A 24,780-nucleotide genomic window follows, 5' to 3' on the forward strand; every position below is an offset into this window, starting at 1 on the left:
GTCTGATTGTGGCTTCAACTCTACTTTCCTTTTGTACATTTTGTACTTTGGGCTGGTTTAGCTCACTCGGCTAAATCGCTGGCTTTTAAAGCAGACCAAGCAGGCCAGCAGCACGGTTCGATTCCCGTACCAGCCTCCCCGGACAGGCGCCGGAATGTGGCGACTAGGGGCTTTTCACAGTAACTTCATTGAAGCCTACGTGACAATAAGCGATTTTCATTTTTCATTTCATTTTAACCCCCATACTCCTTCACTCACTTATCAGTCAATAATCTATTTAACTCGACCTTAAATATTCTCGCAGCATCCATCCTGTCAAGCTCTCTCAAGATCTTACATGTTTCTTTTTTTATATAAATTTACATGTTTCTTTTTTTATATAAATTTAGAGGACCCAATTATTTTTTTCAATTAAGGGGCAATTTAGCATGACCAATCCACCTAGCCTGCACATTTTTGGGTTGTGGGGGTGATCCCTACGCAGACATGGGGAGAATGTGCAAATTCCACAGAGACAGTGACCCAGAGCCATAGGCAGCAGTGCTAACCACTGTGCCACCCAAAGATCTTACACGTTTCAGTAAGATCACCTCGCATCCTTTTAAACTCAGATAGAGGCTCAATCTGTCCGAATCTTTCTCATAAGGTAACCCCGTCATCCCAGGAATCAATCGAGCGAACCTTCTCTGAACGGTTTCAAATGCAGTTATATCCTTCCTGAAGTAAGGTAGCGAGGGAATGGAGTTTGGAGTTGGGTCCAAAAATAATGGTGTAAATTTTATTAATCAGAGGAAATTTCTGTTCCTCCAATACTGGAAGCACTGGATAAACATTCTGATATTAGCAGCAGTGGAGGAGTTGTTGAAGTGGAGCTGGATATCGTCAGCATACATGTGAAAATTAATGGTATGCTTTGGAATGTTGTTTAGATGAGGTAGGTTTAGATGATGTAGGTAAGATAGTAGTGCAGGAGCAGGAAGAGAAACTATGGTCAACGGTTAAACTATGCAGATAGGTTGATTTTGATTTGATTTGATTTATTGTCACATGTACCTGGAGTGATTAACAGCCCACTCAAGCCTCCACCTTGGCCTGGCTATTATGTATTCTATTTATTTTTACTTTATTTCCTCTCTTTTCTAAGTGATGGCTTCAGGTTGGCTCTGATCTCTCACACACACGGCTGAAGATTTCAAGTATAGGAGACAGCATTTTAAAAAAAGATCTTGGCCGTAACTATCCAGTCATTGCAATTCACTTTCCCTGCCAGCAGAAGACCCATTCACAAGCGTTGGGAAGGTAGCCGTCAGCGAGTGGTACGTCACCAAGAAACACGTGGCTGGAGAACTGGAGAAATCCTGCCCCATGTATTTTCTGAAGGCTCAAATGAATGCGATATCAATTTTTAGTGTAGACTGAGTAGATAATTGAAAAATATCTAGTTTTTTGGATCGGCAGATGTTCGTCACTCTTCTATTATTTATCTGAGCTGAAATTAATCTAAATGCAGAGTAATGCATCAGGGGTTGGGGAACTGAAGAAATGTTAACTTTTATGATCAGAGTGACAAAATTACAAACACATTTAGGTTTGTGTCCATTTATTTATCAGACTGATGAATATTAAAATGGTTCACACTGAAATTAAAATGGTTCACACTGAAATTAAATTGAGACCTTAAAATCATAGTGCAATACAGAAGGAGACCATTCCACCCACCATGTTTGCACTGGCTTTCAAAGAGCAATCTAGTTAATCCCACTAGTAAGGTTAAGGGGGGGTTGTTGGGTTACGGGTATAGGGTGGATACGTGGGTTTGAGTAGGGTGATCATTGCTCGGCACAACATCGAGGGCCGAAGGGCCTGTTCTGTGCTGTACTGTTCTATGTTCTGAAGTACAGTGCAAACTATTTTTTTGTGGCCAAGGGAATGTACACAGTACATACATAGCAGACAAAAAAAGAATAATCGACAGAGTACATTGATAAATGGTACATCAGCAAACAGTAATTGGTTACAGTCAGGAACAAGGGACCCAACTACTCGAGTTCAGTAGCTGTGGGGAAGAAGCTGTTCCTATGTACGGGTCTTCAGACCTCTGGATCTACTTACTGCCTGATGGAATGGTCTAGAATAAGGCAAAGCCTGGGTGTGAGTGGTCTCTGACTATGCTGTCTGTCTTTCTGAGGCAGCGTTAGGTGTATTCAGAATCAATGTGGGGGTGGCAAGCTTGTGTGATGCCTTGGGTTGAGTTCATCACACTCTGCAGTTTCTTACGATCTTGGGCCGAGCAGTTGCCATACCAAGCTGTGATGCAGCCGGATAGGATGCTCTCTATCGCACATCTGTAGAGGTTTGAGAGAGTCGACGCAGACATGCCAAATTTCTTTATGGAAAGTTTATCTTTGTCACAGACAGAAGATGTAATCTGACTTTGATAAGAGCCATTTCGCTACTGTGGAAGGGTGGAAACCTGATTTGAGGGGTGCAAACATATTCTGGGAAACATGGAGATGGATTACCAAGATGCCAACAAACTCAAAAATTGTAGAGAGGAAATGGAGATTGGAAAGGGACAGTGGGGTCATGGTTTGGTTTTTAAGAGGAGAGGTGTGCGCAAGCAGATTTGAGGGAGAGAAGGACAACACCTGAAGTGACTGAACTGTCACAATATCTGCTAACATGAGAGTCGGGAAGGGAAGATAGGTGTTCAGCAGTTTATTGGAAATAAGGGCAAGGGAGCAGGAGATGAGTCTCATGGACAAAATGAATTTGGAGAGGGCATGAAGAGAGATAGAGGAGAAACTGTAGAAAAATGCGAGCTTGGGGATAGGGCAGGGGGGAACTCTGAAGGAAGTTTGGTCAGGTGAGCTAGTGGAAGGGAGGGACATGGGAACAGCAGCTGAAAGGATGGTCTCGATCTCTGTGACAAAGAAGTTTATGGCTCTTCACGTTTATTGTTGGAGATGAGAATTGAGGGGACAATTAAGAGTAGTTTAAGAAGACAATCTGTAAGAGGAAAAATGCCAGGGGTTATCTTTGCATTCCAGATGATCCTGTAATAGTGAACACTTTTAGCAGACAAGAGCAGCACTTGATGGTATTTTATGTGCACCAGTCAAATTTGGTGAATAGCTCAACCAGTTGTCCACCGTATCCTTTCAAGTCTGTGTCCCATGGATTTAAGATAGGGGCGATGAGGACGGTACCAGGAGAAACTGCCAGGATAAGAAAGAGAGTATTTGTTTTATTGGGAATTAAGGGCAACAAAGGTGGAACTGAGGATGTTGTTGGAACAAAACTGCAGGAATTAGCTGCAGAAATTGAATGTTACATTGTAAATGAATTGGCATAGTTTTTTCCCCCTGGATGGATGTATACAAACCCACGACCACTACCACCGAGAACAGTGTTCTTCAAACTTTTTTTTCTGGGGACGCATTTTTACCAACCGGCCAACATTCGGGACCCAACCCGGCAGACCTTCGCGACCCACGCCAGCCGACCTTCGCGACCCACGCCAGCCGACCTGCGCGACCCACCATTTTCTCTTACCTTGTTTGCTGCTGACATAAATGGAGGAAATAGTTTTGGGTCCCTTTGGCCCTTGTACACGCTCCTCCAATGGAACCTGTTGGATGAAGGTGAAACCTTCTCATGTGGGAAAGTATGGAGCCTCCATCTGTCCAAAGTTCTGAATTTTTTTCCTGTAAAGTTTTATCAAATAAAACCCCCCTGAACTTGTAAAAAAAAATAAAATGAGTAAAATAAATGAAAAAATTGAATAAAACCCCCCAGAACTTGTAAAAAAAAATGAATTAAATAAATGAAAAAAAATGAATAAACCTCCCACAGAACTTGTAAAAAAAAATGAAATAAATGAAAAAATATTAAATGAATAAAATAAATGAATAAAAACCACGACAGAACTTGGAAAACAAAAAGCTGCAATCGTTTAAAAAAATAGCGGCCGCACTGCGCATGCGTGCCCGATTATCGGCGCACATGCGCAATGCGGCCAAATTTTTTTTTAAAGCATGTTCGCGGCCGCTTGCCGCCGCCGTTATTAAAAGCCGGCTGCTGCGCGGGGATTTGCGCGATCGGGAGCGCCGCGGACAACGGTTCCAGGACCTGCCCGCGACCCACCTGCAGGTCGCACCTCCGACTTCGAAGAACACTGACCTAGAAGGACAAGAGCAGCAGATACCTGGGAACCCCTGGAGGTTCCTTTCCAAGTCACTCACCACCCTGACTTGGAAATATTTCCCCGTTCCTTCACTGTTGCTGGGGCAAAATCCTGGAACTCCCTCCCTGACAGCACAGTGGGTGTACCTAAACCTCAGGGACTACAGTAGTTCAAGGCACTCACCACCACCTTCTGAATGGGAACTCGGGTTGGGCAATAAATACTGGCCTAACCAGGAGGCATGGAATGGGGATGTGGGTAGTGATAAAAGGAGATGATCAGAGATGGCCTTATCTGTGATTGACAGAATGGAAGTTATAAGACCACATGAGATGGCAAGGTCAAGGGGGTAACCAAGAATATGGATTTTGCATGGAGCGGGAGGAAGAGGGCCGTGAACTCAGACGGGCGACAGCATGAGGAGGCTCCTCTTAACATATTCAGCTGCCTTGTTTGTCATTGTCCTTCCCTCCATTTTTTCAGAAGTGGGGATGTTTGCTGATTGCACAGCATGCTGTTCCATTTACAACTCTTCAGGAAATGAAGTCATCTGCCGCCTCCCCCATGCAGCAACATTTGGACAACATTCAAGCTTGGACTGATAAATGGCAAGTAACATTCATGCCAAACAATGACCATCTCCGACAAGAGAGAGTTAACTATTTCCCATGACATTCAATAATATAACCACCACTAAATTCTCCCATGATTAACAACCTGTAAGTCATCATTCACCCGATACTTAACTGGACCAGCCACATAAATACCATGGGCGGAATTCTCAACCCCCCCACGCCAGGTGGGAGAATCGCCGGGGCGCAGTGCGAGTTCCGCCACGCCGGCACCCGCACGCGATTCTCCCACCCCCCCCACCCCCAAACTAGCGCGGCGAGAATCACAGCTGGCCGCTCGGAGAATCGCCGCTCGCTGTTTGCAAAAGGAGAGCGGTGATTCTCCAGCCCGGATGGCCGAGTGGCCGCCCCAACACGAGAGGTGCCAGCCGGTACCCTCCACACCTGGTCGCTGCCGGCGGGAACTGCGTGGGAACGCTGGGGCGGGGGTTTCCCGATGGGGTCTGGCCCGCGATCGGGGCCCACCGATTGGTGGGCTTACCTCTCTAAAGAAGGATCTCCTTTCCTCCGCCGCCCTGCAAGATCCATCCGCCATCTTCTCGCGGGGCGGCATCGGGGAGGACGGCAACCCGCGCATGCGCGGGTGACTTAATTTACGCGATGTCGACCACGTCATTTGTGCGGCGCCGCTTTTTACGCGGCGCCAAGGCCCAGCGTGCGTAAAATGTGCATCGCCGTTCCTAGCCCCCCGGGAGAATAGGGGGCTGAAGCGGGCTCCGGTTTTCACTCCGCGGTCAGGACTTTGTCTCCATTTCGGAGAATCGCGCTCCATAAGCTACAACAGCTGGTGATAGGCTATGTATTCTGCTTTTCTGCGACAAGTGTATCACTTCCTGTCTCCCAAAGCCTTTCCACCATCCACCAGGCAAAGTTATGAATATGATCGAATACTTTCCACTTGCCTGGATGAGTGCAGTTCCAACAACATTCAAAGCTTGACACTATCTGGGTTAAAACAACCTGCTTTATTGATATCCAAATCTCCTCAATTTACTCCCTCTACCTCCAGAACATAACGGCAGTGGTGTACCAAACCAAACCCATGACAGTTACCACCTAGAAGGACAGCAAATGTGTGGGAACACCAACACCTGTAAGTTCTCATCCAACTCTCACACCATCCTAATTTGGAAGTATATTCCCCTTCCTTCATCATTGCTAGATCAAAATCCTGGAACTCCCTCCCTAACAACATAGTGGGAGTAACTTCACATCATTAACCACAGTAGTTCAAGAACACACTATCCCTTCTCAAAGGCAATTAAAGGTGAGCAATAAATGCCTTGCCAGGGACACCCACATTCCAGGAGCAATAAAAAAGAAACTAACAACAGGAGTGTAAAGTTCAGTAACTCCAAGACTGGATGTTGCTGCAGCTAATGTTTTCTCATCCAATGATTTTAAACCACTGGGACGGTACACAAAAGCAACAAAGCAAACTTTGCTCTAAATACATCTGCAGATTACTTTGCAGTAATATTTAAGGCCTGATGGTTGCTCGTAAAAAATAATGAGCCTGAATGTATGGTATGATTAAACTCCTCCCCTAATTAGAAATATATATTCCTTCCCTAATTAGAAATATATATATGTGATTGTCATTTATTCAGCCAATTTGCAGCCTTGAACAGCTGCATATCCTTATCCATTTGCCTATCCTGTTCCAATATCCCTTTATCACCCTTTCCTTCAATCTCCCAATTAATTTATTTGTGGATGTTAACATTGTCTTTTCTTTAATCATTAACTCACTAAAATGATTAACATATTTCACAATCCTTTGTAAAATATGCTTCTGCTCTTTGTCCTACATTTCTTGCATTTGATCTTAATGGCTCTTAGTAGAGTTGCTTCTGTGTATTGGAGGTGGAAATGTAACACCTAATCAAAGCACTTTACAGCCAATTTTGAAGTGCAGTCATCATTGTAAAGTCGAAAACTAGCCGGGGAGGGTGTCAGGGACATATGGACGCCATATTGAACAAAAAGATTTAATAATGATAATAAAAATTCAAGAGCAACAGGCAGGACACAAAATAAGGGAAGGTAGAAGAAAGCATTCCGAGCGGAAATATGGATTTTTGTAAAAAAAAAAGAGGGAATGGATGAGAGCCAGGAAAGGGGAACAAAAGTGGTAATGAAAGGAAGGAGAAGAATAAAGGAAATAAAATAAGATATATGGGGCTGAACTTGGATAAATAGAATGAAATACAAATAATGAAGGGAGGAGAGAAAGGGCCCAAAGCAGAGTGTGTCAGGAGAGTATGCCAACAATAACTTAGAGGGAGTGGGGAGGACTTCCAAAATGAGGGCAAATGTGGGAAAGTGAGCCTCAACCCAATACTTTTCTCCCATATGTTGCTTTTCAATTTAATGTTTATTCCTCTCCCCAGTCATTCATGTGTTGTTCATACTCGACCCCAACCCCTAATTCTGTCAGACTCCTTCACCTTCCCCAAGTTTCTGTACTATTCCCTTTCTCCTTCATTTTCTTCTCCCACTCCCCCTCACTCCATTCGTGCTGCTCCCTCTTTCCTGTCATCTGCTCCCTGCTCACCTCCAATTCCTGTCTCAACCCAAGTATATTTGTTTACTTGTAATCATCTCCTGACCTCCAATATATTCTGCCACCTCATTTCATGAATTCTGTTCTCTTGTAGTGCTATGCATTCTATTGCTTTCCTTACTCCCCCTCTCCCTTAACTCCTGCTCTTGAATTCCCTCTTCTTTTCCCTCCCATTTTCCATTTATTTTTCCTTCTTCCGCCTTACCTTCCCTCCCTTGCCCAGTCCATCACCCGCTTCCCCTGTTAATCCCTCTCTTCTGCAGTTTCACTCCTTTGTCCTTTGCTGATGTTCTCTTTTATACATAGAGACATACATATAAAATAGAAGCAGGAAGAGGCTATTCAGCTTTTTGTTCCTACTCCGTCATTCATTAATCATAACCAACTTAGTCTCTCTTCATATGACAATCCCGCCATCCCAGAAATCAGCCTGGTAAACCTTCGCTGCACTCCCTCCACAGCAAGGACATCCTTCCTCAGATAAGGGCACCAAAGGGTAGCATGGTGGTGCAGTGGTTAGCACTGCTGCCTCACAGCACCAATGTTCTAGGTTCAATCCTGGCCCTGGGTCACTGTCCATGTGGAGTTTGCACATTCTCCCTGTGTCTGCATGGGTTTCACCCCCACAACCCAAAGATGTGCATGGATTGACCACGCTAAATTGCTCCTTAATTGGAAAAAATGAATTTGGTACTCTAAATTTATAAAATAAAAGATAAGGACACCAAAACTACACACAATACTCCAGGTGTGGCCTCACCAATACCCTATACAATTGCAGTAAAACATCCCTATTCCTGTACTCCAATCCTCTTGCGAAGACAACCAACATACCGTTTGCCTTCTTTACTGCCTGGTGTACCTACACGCTTACCTTCTGAGACTGATGCACGAGGACACCAAGATCTCGTTGAGTATCTACTATCTACCTCTCTCAATTTACAACCATTAAAATAATAATCTGCCTTCCTATTTTTGCTACTGAAGCGGATAACCTCACATTCTTCCTTTGCAAACACCCCCCTTTCCACACTCCTTCCATTTTTTTCATCCACCAAACCCCTCTGTTCTTTCCATGTACATCTTTCTTCATTCTCTTTACCTTCTCTTTGCATTTACCCCATCACCATGTCCTAATAACATTCTCCCCCCCCCCCCCCCCCCCCCCATCTATCAAACAGATCATGATCTTCCTTAGCATGCACCTCAGTTGCTACTTGTCCTAGTTACCATGTCTGTATATCAAAGGTGAAAATTCCCATTCTATCAAGAGTTCCATTGTCCAGTTAAAAGGTGGCAGTGGGACCACTGGCGCTGGGTATGCATAAGAAATGACCTGGGGCTTGTCTGGTGCATTAGTCACCAGAGCGTTGCAACCCTGGCAAATCAAATTGAATGATGGTGGACAACTAAGCAACCAAAAGAATTAGGATCCATGAACATCCCGGTTTTCAACAGTGTAGGAGCCAGTACAAAAGTGCAAAACATAAAGCTGCAGTACACGAGGAAACACTTTATGATTTGTCTTTGCCGCTGTCTGAGGTCCACATCTCTGCAAACCAAAGTAATCAGATAATTTGTTTCACTATATGGCATTGAGAAAACAGCTGAGTGCATTGTCCATCTCGAACAAGTGGGACTCTGACCACTTCACCTTGGCATTCGATGACATCACCATCCAGGTCAGTGATCAAAAACTAAACAAGACTAGCAACATAAAAGTCATGGCTGAGAGAGCATTTCAGAGGCTGAACATTTTTTGGTAAGTAGCTCATCCCTGACTTCCCATATCCCCATTCTGTACAAGACACAAATCAGGAGTATGATATATTATTCTCCACTTGCTTGGGTTGAGGTCGCTGCGAGATCATGCAAGACGCTCAACAGTATCCAGGACAAAACAGTTCACTTGATTGGCAATTCATGCGCTAGACTGTAACATCAACCATCTGCATACTATCTAAAAGATATGCTGCAGCAACTCGCCACGGCTTAGATGAATTAGGAGCAGGAGTGGGCCACTTAGCCAAAGTCCTGCTCCGCCATTCAATAAGATCATGGCTGATCAGATTGTAACCTCAACTCCACATTCCTGCCTACCACGAATAACCTTTCACACCCTTGTTAATCAAGGTTCTTCGGCAGCATCTCAAACCACAACCGTCACCTAGAATCACAAGGGCAGTAGCTGCAAGGATCATTATCATATCCAATTTCCCTCCAAGTCCTACAGGATCGTATTTAGACACACTTGTTATTTGGCTATCACCATTCCTCCAGCGTTGAGTTAAAATCTCAGAATTCCCTATCCAGCAGTATTGCGGGACTAACGTTTATCACCCAGACTCAACAGTTTGAGAAGAAGCCCCACTGCCATCTGATCAGTAACTAGGAATGGAAAATAAATGTTGTCCTTGACAGTAATGCCCACATTCCCAAGGATAAATTATTAAAATACCATCATGTGATTCCTCTCTTGTAGATTAATTAAATTTTTGCTATTTCAAATAGAGACTCAAGCTGCAAAGAAACTGGCAATTTATTTAAATAAAACAAGCTAATGATCAGCAATTTCAGTGCAGAGCACTATATATTTGACAGTAGTCATATACTTTAGAACAATAACTTACCATTGCATAGTGCCTTTAATATACAAAATGTTCCAAGGCACTCTATAATAACAAGGAGAAAGGAAATGCTAAGTCAGAAGGGGAACTTTAGGTATTTGATGGCTTGGAAGAATAAAATTCCATTTATTTTATATTGTAAAAGACAAATGCATTTACAATCAACTATGTTTTTGTCTTAATTAGATGGTTAGCCATTCTTTGGCAATAGCATATGTTTGTCCTTGAGTTGGTATATTTGGAATAGCCGAATTGTAACATTATACTCAATCAACATTGAAAGATTCTGATTACAGGAACATCTTAATATTTCTGTAATCAATCTGCATTGGCATATTCAAATCACCGTTGGTTTATAGAAAACATAGCCCAACTGAAAATAAATTGATCTTTTCCTGCTTTAACAAAGATATGTATGATCAGCACGGTGGTTGCGTCAGGGACTCGGGTTCGCTTCTGGCCTTGGGTGACTGTGTGTGTGGAGTTTGTACGTTCTCCTCCTGTCTGTGTAGGTTTCCTTTGGGTGCTCCGGTTTCCTCCCATAGTCCAAAGATCTGCAGGTTTGGTGGATTGGCCGTGATAAATTGCCCCTTAATGTCCAAAGGTGTGTGAGTTTGGTGGGGTTGCGGGAATAGGGTGGAGTACTGGGCGGTGCGCCCTTTTGGGAGGTCGGTGCAGACTTGATGGGCCAAATGACCTCCTTCTGCACTGTAGGGATTCTATGGTTCTATGTACCAAGCTGACTGACCAATATTCTATGTGAATACTAATCCCTCAATCAATATTGCTATTAACATGAAATTCAAAATTTAATGTAGTAGACAAAAATACATATTTTGTCACATCCCTTATTTTTTCTCCCATATCTGTTACCGTCAACTCTTTGATCCCACACAGTTGCTCTGTTCACTACTATCCATGATCTTTTGTTAACATAGAATTATATCAATTTATAGTAGAAAAGGGGGCCATTTATCCCATCATGACTTCACCGACTGTCCGAATAAGCTAGTCAGTTATATTCTCCATATTCTTATCTATATCCTTCCAATTTTTAAACGGTTATCTACTTACCTTTAAAAGGCTGAATAGATTCTTACATTCATCCTTGTTTCTGGTAGGATACTCAACGTTCTCACAATCCTCTAAGCAAAGGTTCTCGGCCATTCTTTTGGCATTGATCTTAAATTGATTACCTCTATTTACCTCATCACAAACTCCCATAATTTTGAACATCTTTACAGGTGCTCATCCACTGGTGTATCAAAGTTCTCCAATTACTCCAATGTTCCTGTTTCTAATCCCTGATAACATTGCAGTGAATCGCTTTTACAACTTCTCGGAGGCCAACACATCCTTTCTAAACTAGGGCATCATATTTCAATCGTGGCCAAACCAATAATTGCGGTAAGCTTAACATTACCTCTTTGCTTTTATTTTGATTTGTTTATTTATAAAACCTAGAATTCAGTTTTGTTCACTGTAAAATAACAGCAGAATACTGGGGATGCTGGAAATCTGAAATAAAAACAGAAAATGCTGGAAACATTCAGCAGGTAGGCATCATTTGGGGAGAGAGAAAAACGGAGTTAAATGATTCAGGTCATTGACCTTTCATTTGAACTGTGAAAAAGTTATGTTCTAACTTTTCCCTTCTAACTTTTCCCAGTGCTGGTGAAAGTTTATCGACCTGAAACGTTAACTCAGTATTCACCAATGCTCACAAATGCTCACCAAGAATATTTCCAGCAATTGCCTTGTCTACACAGCTTTTTCAACTTGTTTTCCTACTCCTAAAAATATGTTTATTAAAACTCCAAAGCCTTTAAAAATGTTACCATCAAATGTATATTGGTGATTGTGAGTTTCTTCCTTTATTCCTCTTCCGAAATGTATCATCTCACATTTCTCTGCATTAAATTTCAACTAAAAGCTATCAAACCAATCTCCTAACCTTTCTGTATTCCAAAATCACTCAGTTCTCTTCACACTTAATTATCTTTTCTACTTTTGTCTTCTGCAAATTTTGATACTATACCCAATAATTGGAAAAAATAGACCTAAATCTTAGATGACCCAAGATTTTATGATACCCTTTAGTCCAAAAAAATTAATTAACCGTTGCTGTGTTTTTAAAAATAAATTTAGAGTACCCAATTATTTTTTCCAATTAAGGGGCAATTTAGAGTGGCCAATCTACCTATCCTGCACATCTTTGGGTTGTGGGGGTGACCCAGGGCCGGGATTCGAACCCGGGTCCTCAGCGCCGTAGGCAGCAATGCTAACAACTGTGCCATCGTGCTGCCCCGTTGCTGTGTTTTCTAACCTTTAATTAACTTCCTACCCATTTTGCCACATTACCTTTCATCACATACCCCTTATTTTATCACCAAGACTCCTAATGCTGTTGTACAAAGCGCCTTGAAAACAATTATTTACAATTGTCCACTATTTCCTATATCAATACATTCAGCTAAATCCTCACAGAACTCTTAATTCATCAGTTAAAACTTGGCACTTTCTCATCCCAGTGGCTTCTCAAAAACCTGTCCCTTTCGGTCTTTCAAATACTTTCCTCACCAATACTTAACTTCCAAATTTCAATTAATAGACCTCTGAAATTATTTCAAGCCAAATAATGTTCTCACAAACTACAATGTCGACCATAACGACTGTTATAACAGATCCACTTGCTTGCAAAAAAACATGGGTGGAATCTACTGCTCTTGGGCTAAGGCACATGGGTGGGATGGGAATTCAGAAGGAGTTCCACCACAAAGCATAGCGGGTAAACCCACTGACTTGCACAATGTTCAGTTAATTAATTATATGCAGTCATGATATTCATGTCAAATCTTGTGGGTGGGGCAGGAAGACAGCCACACCGCCATCATGTCTGGGCACCAGGGGGCGGCACAGTGGCTCGCACTGCTGCCTCATGATGCTGAGGCCTTGGGTTCGATCTCGGCCCCAGGTCACTGTCTGTGCGGAGTTCGCACATTCTCCCCGTGTCTGCGTGGGTCTCACCCCCACAACCCAAAGATGTGCAGCGTAGGTGGATTGGCCATGCTAAATTGGCCCTTATTTGGAAGAAAAAAGAATTGGACACTTTAAAGTTTTTTAAAGAATAAAGTACAGCACAGGAACAGGCCCTTCGGCCTTCCAAGCCTGTGCCGACCATGCTGCCCGTCCAAACTAAAATCTTCTACACTTCCTGGGTCTGTATCCCTCTATTCCCATCCTATTGATTTATTTGTCAAGATGTCCCTGAAATGTCACTATCGTCCCTGCTTCCACCATGTTCTCCGGCAGCGAGTTCCAGGCACCCACTACCCTGTGTAAAAAACTTGCCTCGTACATCTCCACTAAACCTTGCCCCCTAGTAATTGACCCCTCTACCCTGGGAAAAAGCCTCTGACTATCCACTCTGTCTATGCCCCTCATAATTTTGTAGACCTCTATCAGGTCACCCCTCAACCTCCGTTGTTCCAGTGAGAACAAACCGAGTTTATTCAACTGCTCCTCATAGCTAATGCCCTCCATACCGGGCAACATCCTGGTAAATCTCTTCTGCACCCTCTCTAAAGCCTCCACATCCTTCTGGTAGTGTGGCGACCAGAATTGAACACTATACTCCAAATCATGACCGGGCACCTGTGGTGAACGTATTGCTACTGCAATTCATCAATGTTTTGTATTGTATTATGCTGATGCCCCTGTGGGTGGGATATAAACCTGAGCAGTCGCAGGCAGGCACAGATCTAGCTTATTAAAACCACTGTTCACTTCTACTAATCGTCTCGTGTGAATTGATGGTCGCAATATCGATATATCAAGATATCGCAATGGAAGCCGCCCTCAAACCTGATCAACTGGAACTCAATCCTCAGGCAGCCGAAGCCAAAGGAATCTTCTCACATCGGCTCCACTGCTTTGAGGCCTAACTCACCTCCTCCTCCTCGCCCGCCGTCACCGAGGCACACAAGCTGAGTCTCCACACCCGGGTGAGCCACAGAATCTCTTTACTAATCGAAGACGCGACCACGTACGCAGACGCGGTCGCAATCCTGAAAAGACATTATGTGAGGCCGGTGAACGAAGTGTTCGCGCGGCATCTCCTCACCACGCGTCATCAACGCCCCGGGGAATCGCTGGAGGAATATCTACGCAACCTGAGGGTACTCGCTCAGAACTGTAACTACAAGGACATCACGGCCTCGCTGCACATGGAACTCGCCATCCGGGACACCTATGTGGCTGGAGTCCGGTCCAACTATGTCAGACAGTGCCAGCTCGAAAAGGGTGCCCTCGACCTAGAAGAGACGGTAAAACTGTCCACCTCCTTCCAGAGCCTAAACACTTTCCCCTCCGACCATGCGATTTCCTCGTGGGTGCCGGAGGCGTGGCCATCACCCGACCCGAGGGTGTCCCAGGCCTGTGCCGCGCGGCTGCCCGCCCAACCCGGGGGGCCGTCTTACTATTTCTGCAGTCAGAACCAGCAACCCAGGCAGCGTTGCCCAGCTCGACCTGCAGCGATAGAGGCAAGAAAGGACATTTTGCCAAAGTCTGCTTGGCCCAACCCAAAATTTCAAAATCGCAGGCCCGACTCACAGGCCCGCGGACCCTGCAGCGTGCCTGCCGGTACCGCCTCCTTCTGACTGCCTCCCTCCGCCTCGTGCTATCCGTGGGGGCCGCCATCTTTAACTCCGCCCGACACGTACGACTCATGGGGACCGCCATCTTCAACCCAGCTCGCCATGTGCGACTCATGGGAACTGTCATCTTAACGCCGCCCGACACCTGCGACCGACAGGGGCCGCCATCTTGGGACCACCTCGCTACCACCGACCACGCCGGCTACCCGCAGCTCGGCGCTGTCACTCTCGACCAGTCACGGCCCAAACACCTCAAGAACTCCACGATGACCGTCCAGGTCAATGGGCACGAAACGCCCTGTCTGTTCGACTCCAGGAGCATGGAGGGCTTCATCCATCCGGACACGGTAAGGCGCTACTCCCTCCAGATTTCCCCCGCGTCACAATCTCCCTTGCTTCCGGATCACATTGTGCAGATACAGGGGTACCGTGTCGCGAACCTCGCAATACAGGGCGCCCAGTATGCCAATTTTCAACTCTATGTCCTTCTCCATCTCTGCGCTCCTCTTTTGTTAGGACTGGATTTCCAGTGCAACCTCAGAAGCCTGACCCTGAAGTTCGGCGGACCCTTACCCCCTCTCACTGTATGTAGCCTCGCGATCCTTAAGGTCACCCCTCCCTCACTCTTCGCGAACCTCACCTCCGACTGTAAACTCGTCATCACCAGGACTTTTATCAAGTCGGAGGTCCAGCGGCTTTGAGGGAGGGGATCATAGAGGCCAGTAATAGCCCCTGGAGAGCCCAAGTGGTGGTCGTCAGGACCGGGGAAAAGAACCGGATGGTTGTAGACTACAGCCAGACCATAAATCGGTACACGCAACTTTGTTGAGATTTTCCAGCATTTTCCCTTTCGTTTCAGATTCCAGCATCCACAGTAATTTGCTTTTATCCTGCTAACCTTCAGAAGTTCCTCCAAACCGCCCAATCCCTGAACCTCACCTACAAGAAGAAATGCGTTTTCCGCACAACCCGACTAGCCATCCTTGGCTATGTCGTGGAAAACGGAGTCTTAGGACCCGACCCCAACCGCATGCTCCCCCTCCTGCAACTCCCCCTTCCCCACTGCCCAAAGGCCCTGAGAAGATGCCATGTAGGGGGAGAGACCCCTCACGACCGTCTATTTGTCTTCCCCAGGAAGTCCATCTCATATTATGCCCAGTGGGTCCTCAACTATGCGGACAAAGCCCGTCCATTTATGAAAGCCACCATCTTTCCCCTGACGACTGAGGCTCACCTGGCCTTCAGCCGCATCAAGGCAGACATTACCAAGGCCACGATGCACACGGTGGACAAGTCTATCCCCTTCCAGGTGGAGAGCGATGCGTCAGACATCGCACTGGCCGCTACCCTTAACCAGGCAGGCAGGCAGGCCCGTGGCCTTCTTTTCCCGTACCCTCACGCCTCCGAGATTCGACACTCCTCTGTCGAAAAGGAAGCTCAAGCTATTGTGGAAGCTGTGCGGCATTGGAGGCACTACCTGGCCGGTAGGGGGTTCACCCTCGTCACCGACCAACGGTCGGTAGCCTTTATGTTCAACAATACACAGCGGTGCAAGATCAAGAATGATAAGATCTTGAGGTGGAGAATCAAACTCTCCACTATAATTACGATATAGTGTATTGTCCTGGGAAGCTGAACGAGCTCCCAGATGCCCTGTCCCGCAGCACATGCGTCAGCGCGCAAGATGACCGACTTCGGGCCATCCACAATGACCTCCGTCACCCGGCTTTTCCACTTCATCAAGGCCCGCAACCTGCCCTACTCCACCGAGGAGGTCAGGGCCATGACCAGAGACTGCCACGCCTGCGCGTAGTGCAAGCTGCACTTCTAACGGCCAGACAAGGCTCACCTGGTGAAGGCCTCCCGCCCCTTTGAGAGCCTCAGCGCCAATTTCAAAGGGCCCCTCCCCTCCACTGACCGCAACGTGTACTTTCTCAACGTAGTTGACGAATACTCCCGTTTCCCCTTTGCCGTCCCATGTCCCGACATGACCGCGGCCACTGTCATTAAGGCCCTGCACAGCATCTTCACCCTGTTCGGTTTCCCCACTTACGTCCACAGTGACCGGGGCTCCTCTTATGAGCGATGAGCTGCGTCAGTACCTGCTCGGTAAGGGCATTGCCTTGAGCAGGACTACCAGCTACAACCCCCGGGGAAATGAACAGGTGGAGAGGGAGAACGCGATGGTATGGAAGGCCGTCCTTCTGGCCCTACGGTATAGAAGTCTCCCGGTTTCCCGCTGGCAGGAGGTCCTCCCCGACGCACTCCACTCCATTCGGTCGCTCCTCTGCACAGCCACGAACGAGACCCCTCACGACCGTCTATTTGTCTTCCCCAGGAAGTCCATCTCCGGGGTCTCGCTTCCGCCCTGGCTGAGAACACCGGGCCCTGTCCTCTTCCGGAAGCACATGAGGAGCCATAAGTCCGACCCCCGGTCGAGAGGGTACAGCTCCTACATGCCAACCCTCAGTATGTCCATGTGGCGCACCGCGACGGACGATAGGATACCATCTCCCTCCGGCATCTGGTGCCCGCTGGTTCCCCAACAACCATCAACAACGTCACCCCCACACTGCCTTTCACCACCAACCGAATCTCTCACGGCGGCCAACCAGCTGCCCACCTGGGGATCCTGAACACTGCTCCCGCCCCTACATGGCCTATACCCCTACTTTCCCTCATCGGCGACACACAGCGATGAAGCTCCAGAGGACACGCTCCCGGAGTCAACGAGTCCAACACCCGTGCCCGCAGCAAAGCCGGAGCTGAGGCGATCACAGAGAACGATTAAGGCTCCAGACAGACTCGATATGTGAGCCCACTTCACCCCCGCTGGACTTCAATTTTTAACAGGGGGTGAATATGGTGAACGTATCGCTACTGCAATTCACCACTATTGTATTGTATTATGTTTTTTTTTATAAATTTAGATTACCCAATTATTTTTTCCAATTAAGGGGCAATTTAGAGTTGCCAATCCACCTACTCTGCACATTTTTGGGTTGTGGGGGCGAAACCCACGCAGACACGGGGAGAATGTGAAAACTCCACACGGACAGTGACCCAGAGCCGGGATCGAACCTGGGACCTCGGCGCTGTGAGGCGGTTGTGCTAACCACTAGGCCACCGTGCTGCCCTGTATTGTATTATGTTGATGCCCCTGTGGGCTCCGCCTGTGGCTCTGCCCCCTCGGGGGTGGTATATAAATCTGCAGCCTGTAGGCGGCACTCAGTACAGAGCAGTCCCAGTCAGGCACAGATCTAGCTTATTAAAACCACTGTTCACTTCTACTAACCGTCTCGTGTGAATTGATGGTCGCATCAGCACCGCATTTAAAAGGCACCCAGGCAACCCTCCGCCCCTTGCGGCTTTGCGCTGACCCTCCTCTCACCCCCCCCATGGACTTTGCTTCCTGACACCCCCCTTCCTTCATGTATTTAAACCTCCCTGCTCTCCCTTTTGTGTCTTCCAAACCCCCTACCCATTCCCTTCATGTTTTCCAACCTCCCCGCTCCCCCTTTTGAGTCTTCCAACCGCCCCACTGCCCTTTGTGGGCATGCCATCTGCTGCACGTTACACTGCCTTCACTCAGGAGAAGAGTGGTATGAACAACAAAAGCAGCATTCGGTGGCTGGTAAGTCAAAAATATCTCCCCTGCCGTTGTACCCGACGTTGGCAGATTGGGAAAGAGAACGCTCAGACGAGCACAAAACCTGGTCTGTCGCCCCATTAATGAACATTCATGACATGAAAATTATGATCCCAATGTTCATCAGCGGGAAAGGCAACCCACCATGAAAGTGTTGTGGGGAAAATTGCGACTTGTTTTTTCACTGGTAAAATTCTGACTTTAGGGCTCACTCCAAATTTTCCAGTTACTGGTAGGTCAGGAAAATTCCACCTCATATCAAGCCTATATCAACTTTATTTACTGTGTCATGATTTTTGAGTTCCACAATTAATGTCAACCATTCCCTGTAATGTTAGTGTAATTGTATTTATCACTTTTCACAAAAAGTGATAAATTCCAGTTTCAGAGAATCTGAGAAAGCACCTTTATTGGCAGAAAACTTTGGATTGGAAATCAACACTTACATTTTAAAAACCGCACTACTCTTCTCGAAAAAAAATTCTTAAAAGTAAAATTGGGTGACACCCTCAGGCCCAAATCCAGGTCTACTGAAAAAAGAAGAAATAAACATTTATTTATATCTTACACACAAAAAGCTGTATAAACAAAATAGGAGACTGTTCCTGGGCCCACCTCACCACCCCCCCAAAACACAATTCCTCTCAAGACTCATGAAAAATGAAAATTAGGTCATTACTATGGCATTGAAAATAAAAAAGTTTGCTTGTAACTCCAGCTTTGCTCTGGTCTTCAGCCGTTTTTAGCATTGCCATTGTTGACCCTGCTCTTTACCATAGCTCAGGGTTGTATCTATGCCTGTTGCTTCTTGTGTTAAGTTTTAAAGTTACAAAAAATAATTTTCAATGGCTCATGGCTGCCATTCTTTCTTCGTAAGGGCAATTAGCGACAGGCAACAAATGCTGGCCTTGCCCGTGATGCCCACATTTGATGAAAGAATAAAATAAATTTTCCTGACTGATCGTCCAACCACATCTCCCTATTCTGTACTCATACATTTGAAATGCTTACCAGCCTTTCCTCTGATTCTGTCTCCAACTTTAAATTTGTCACAGAAATGTTTGTCTTGGCTCAGATTTTGCTTTCTAGCTTCCACAGGTATGGTCCAAAGCACTACCCTCTCCCTTTAAAACTCACGTAGTTCTCAGCTTTCCTTCAGCTTACTGATCTTCCAATCTACTACAAATCTGCTGTGATTTGGCCCCACCAAGTGACTTCTTGCACTTGCTCTGCATCCATGTGATCATGCTACCACCATGATCATCCCCCTTGTTCTGTCCTCTTTTGTATACTATTGTATGCCTTTTCCTAAAATGTGAATATTTGCTTGTGCTACTATATCTATTTTTGTGTTCCAAAATGTTTTCATTGCCATTATTTTCCCTCAGAATTTGAGTTTCATCTGTAGTGGGTGACCGATAATAGGCTTTCTTCAGTGCTCCTAATTTCTCTTCTACCAAACAGTTCTTTTCCAGAATGGAAGCACCAATGTCTTCTGATCAAGAAGTCCATTCTAGTCCAGAAGAACATGTAGAAGTTGAAGTGTCTGTTTTCCATATAGAAAGGGAAGAACCTGAAGATGCAATTATACGAATTAGACTGGGTAATCGACTACGGCAACGAAGGAGACGACAACGTCTTCGTGCTGCTAGAACTGGCACTGAAAGAACAGAGCCTCGACAAGCTGAAAGTTCATTACAGATTGCTGAAAATGAAACTGAGCAACCAGAAAATCATGCCGAGATTTCACAGTTGAGTCAGGAAGAGCAACAGGAAAGTCTTCAAAATGGTCATACTGCTGAGTCTTCTGCAGTTGAAGATTCTGATGATCAACTTGCAAGAAGTAGAGAGGCTGCTCGATTAAGTGACTTTGAGCGAATTCTAAGACGTAGAGAGACTATACGATTGAGCCAACAAAGACGAAGAGAGCGTCTTCGTAACATGAGTCGAAGTCTTGAGGAATCTCCTGATCCACTTGCAAGATGTCGAGTGAGTGTAAGATTCTGTGAGCAACAACATGTCAATCTTAAATCTTTAAATGGTCTTCATTATCCACATGCACTGTTGTGGGAGAACTAGTGTTTGTGTGTAATATTTGTACTATAGTAAAGATCTTACCTGTGTTCACAGCTTGGCAGTAATTTTTGTCTTTGGGCAATAGAATAAACTAGAGAATATTGATTCAGCCACCCATTATGCATCTCATACTTCAGTCCTGATTTTGAAAATCATAAAGAGCAACTGAATCAATATGATCTGATTTGTCCCATCACCCAAAAATCAAAAATGAGCCCCATAAATTACTATGGTCATGTTTTGTTTTACTCTTTTTTTTTTTTTGTCGACCGTTTCTCATTATGAATTCATCTGTCCACATTTGTTAGGGGTTTTGCCCATACAGTCTTATCACTCAAAAAGGGACAATTTGGCCACCAGATTTCCAGTTCTCTCAATGCTTTCGGAACCATTTTCTCAGTTTATACCATCAAACAAAATGTTAAAAAGCCTGTTATATCTTTCACAATAATAGGATTACATTTATCCACTGATGTGTCATTTTGGTATGTGTTCTAATGGCTTTGTGAAAAGTTTTAACTTGAACATCCCACCTTCTCCTTGAATTAGACTGAAAGGCCGATAAATTCAGTCACTACACTTTGGGTGCAGGGGCTGTGATTTGCAGCGTGTACACGCACATGGAAAATGAGGTAAGTTCCTCTATCCACTCATGTCTATGATTGTAGTGTGACCAGGAGCAGCTCTTGCATAACGCCAGACTTAATTTTTGTGTTGCACACTGCTGTGGTCACATAGCATGGGAAGAAGGGCCGCACGGTGGCGCATTGGTTAACACTGCTGTCTCACAGCACCGAGATCCCAGGTTCGACCCCGGCTCTGGGTCACTGTCCGTGTGGAGTTTGCACATTGTCTCCGTGTTTGAGCGGGTTTCACTCCCACAACCCAAAAGATGTGCAAGGTAGGTGGATTGACCATGCTAAATTGCCCCAGTAGAGCTGGTTTAGCTCAGTGGGCTAGACAGCTGGTTTGTGATGCAGAACAAGGCTAGCGCGGGTTTAATTCCCATACCAGTTGAGAATTCTGAATTCACCCTCTGTGCACCCGAACAGGCGCCGGAATGTGGCGACTTGGGGCTTTTCACAGTAACTTCATTGGCAGTGTTAATGTAAGCCTACTTGTGACAATAAAGATTAATTATTTTTATTTTATTTATTTAGTTGGAAAAAATGAATTGGGCACTCTAAATTTTTTTTTTAAGTAGCATGGGAAGAAATCACAACTGCTCCACACAGCCTTCCCTCTTTTAAAGGTACAGACCCTATAAAAGAGAAGCTGTAGCAATACACTGCCAGCTCCTGGATAATTGTATTTTGCCATTCAGATGCAAATTATGGCACACTGGGTAAAGGGAGGGCTCTCACCACCCTGGACATACTGGGCTGAATTTTCCTGATAGTTATTTTCCTATCCATTAGGGTCATGTTGAGGTTGTGAACTTGATGATAGCGGGTGAACATAGAACATACAGTGCAGAAGGAGGCCATTCGGCCCATCGGGTCTGCACTGACCCACTTAAGCCCTCACTTCCACCCTATCCCCGTAACCCCATCTAACCTTTTTGGCCACTAACGACAATTTTTCATGGCCAATCCACCTAACCTGCACGCCTTTGGACTGTGGGAGGGAAACGGAGCACCCGGAGGAAACCCACACAGACACGGGGAGAACGTGCTGACTCTGCAGAGACAGTGACCCAGCGCGGAATCAAACCTGGGACCCTGCCGCTGTGAAGCCACAGTGCTAGCCACTTGTGCTACCACGCTGCCCCAATAGCGGGATTGCCAGTTCAATCTTCTGGGAGGTATCTGATAAAAAAGGCACCTCCTGGATTTCAGGCGGGCAGCTTCAGAAGGCAAACAGACGATTCAGTGTGCACGATTGCAAGGCTGGCCAGCAGCCTTCACTGTGTCTGCAGTGGGAGTACTGCTGAGGTGAATGGAGCACAGAGAATGGGACAAAATGAAGGTGCAGTAAGCCTGAAGGAACCAACAGCACCTCTTCGCTTACAGCGCTATACGTGATGTGAGTCGCCAGCAGATAATTATATAATTGCAAGCCCCTACCTCTGGATGATCTGACTTGCCAATTTGCACCGTTAACGTTCATTTTTGCGATTTTCCGGGCTCTCTCCTCATCCACCTCCAAGAGTCGAGGAAAATTCCCCCCCCCCCCCCAGTGTTGAGAGGTCAAGGCCAGGAAAAGGGCAGGTTTCCAGCAGGAAGCCCTAGAGATTAAAACCTCCAAAAGAAATGGGAGCAAGTGGTGAGACTGTCCAGAGTGTGGCTCCATGAACATGGCAGCAGTACCAAAGCATTTAAATGATCTTACCCATGTGGTTAAGTGAGTGAATGCTTCTGCAATGACATCCTCTCACATTGCTCATTGCACCATACCCCCATTCACCACATCCAGCAGCACACTTTGACACACAGGACTCATCCGAACATCATTACACTACATCTTACTCAACAACCAATGATACTAGTCTCATGTCCACTTCTCACAGCCCCTAAATAGTGCTAGTTATTTCACTATGGGAGGAACATCACCCAGACATAATTACACAAAGTCTGCCCTCTCGCAGGTGAAGATCACCCACAACAAGCGAGAGAGGCAGATGAATGGCAGAGGACCACTAAGAACCTATCCTCAAAGAGATAGTCCTCAGGATCATGGGCACAAGTGCTGCATAGCTAGTAGCACCAGGTGCCACCAAGGCCACCCTGGATGACAATAAGATGCCTCATTATGCACCCTCTCATTCCTCCCGAAAGATGCCATGAAATGGAAACTGCAAATAAGAGTGTGGACCTTCTGCTTTCCTCCCCAAATCTTTTCCCATATCGTTATCCTTCACTCATGACATTTGAACATTAGAGGCTATTTTTAAGTCAGGACCTGTATGTGGGAAGTCATGAGCACAAGTGGACTGCAGCCAGGTTAGGGGATAGGTTGTGTGTGGACTCCTAGAGCGGCGAGACGTATATACCTTGTTGGTGTGGACGACAGGAAAACATTGATGTGCACACACACAGATGTTGGGTGCATTGGCAGGCCTGCTACATATCCGACAGTCACTGGCTAGAACTATGGGGGAGTCTGGCTGCACAATGTTACAAGGCTTTGCAGAACTTGGAGCCACCTTTTCCACTTTGGATTTGGAGCCATGATGGCACGTGCTGGCTATTGTCTCAGTTTCTCCTGTTTCAGTGCTGCACAGCTTGGATGTCGTCTTCAGTTGTGTGCTGCAGAGGTGCCTTCCAGAGTAATTAGCGTAGATCTGGAGACTGACGTGTTTTTTGATGATCTTGCCGTGAGGCAGTATGTAGCTGAGAAATAAGAATGGGTCCAAGAATAGATCCTAGGGGCATCAGATGTAACGGCACGGGGGTGGGGTGGCAATTCTATAACTATGATTAGATATATAAGAATGGACCTAGGCAAGTGCAGCTGGTATTGGAGCAGGATGGTGTGATCAACTGCTTCAGAGGCTGAAGACAGGCCAAGGAGGGATAGCTTGTCTTTGTCACAGTCACATAGGATGTCATTTGTGACTTTGATAAGAACCATTTCAGTACTTTTGGCAGTGGTGAAAACCTGAATGGAAGAATTCAAAATGGAGTTCTAGGAAACATGGGTATGGATGTCAAAAAGTTGATACCAGGACGAATGAGATGAATTTCTTGGTGAGGTGGTATGCTACTGCACGTTGATTGAGTGATAGCCCTGGTCATTGCAGTATATGTGGAATCCACAAAATCACATGTATGCGGTTAATGGCACCGTGCACCATCAGAAAACCCCCTATCTTGGTGAACCCACCTACTCTTTTTAATCCTGGTCTTCCCTCCTTAAAAAGAGGATAAAGTCACCTCTCCTCATGTGGAGAGTCTCTGTACCCTCTGGATGACTCTATAGACCAAGAATTGTGACAAGCTGCTAATGTTCCCTGCTCTCACCTGGAAGGAACCTGTTAATGGATTTTTAAGAATATATTTTTATTGAAGAAATTTTTCATTATTACAAAATAAACAACAAACTAAACAACAACTACAGAAAGGTACAACGCAAGAGTAGCACAATCATTAACAACCGCACTAAATGCAATCCTTCAACATACAACTAATAATTGGGCAGTATAGTGGTGGTGGTTAGCACTGCTGCCTCACAGCACGGATCCCTCAGGCTCACTGTCCGCGTCGAGTTTGCGTGGATTTCACCCCCTCAACCCAAAGATGTGCAGGGTAGGTGGATTGGCCACGTTAAATTTCCCCTTAATTGGGAAAAATGAATTGGGTACTCTTAATTTATTTTTAAAAACATATAACTAATAATTAACCCCCCTAACAGTGACCAACTCTCTGAAAAAGGAAATGAATGGCTGCC

At 45.6% G+C, this 24,780-nt stretch overlaps 1 protein-coding gene across 1 annotated transcript in view; it reads left to right on the forward strand.

Moving 5' to 3' along the window:
* The first annotated feature begins 14,480 nt into the window (after positions 1 to 14,480).
* The window catches only part of LOC119953645 (E3 SUMO-protein ligase PIAS4-like), a 115,493-nt gene continuing 105,193 nt past the window's right edge, over positions 14,481 to 24,780 (forward strand). Inside the window, 2 exon segments of the mRNA XM_038778116.1 lie at positions 14,481 to 15,013; positions 19,780 to 20,304. Of these exon segments, the coding sequence (XP_038634044.1) occupies positions 14,738 to 15,013; positions 19,780 to 20,304 (801 nt within the window). The 5' untranslated portion in view covers positions 14,481 to 14,737.

The sequence above is a fragment of the Scyliorhinus canicula genome, chromosome 18 (assembly GCF_902713615.1).
Source record: "Scyliorhinus canicula chromosome 18, sScyCan1.1, whole genome shotgun sequence".
NCBI classification, from domain to species: Eukaryota; Metazoa; Chordata; class Chondrichthyes; order Carcharhiniformes; family Scyliorhinidae; genus Scyliorhinus; species Scyliorhinus canicula.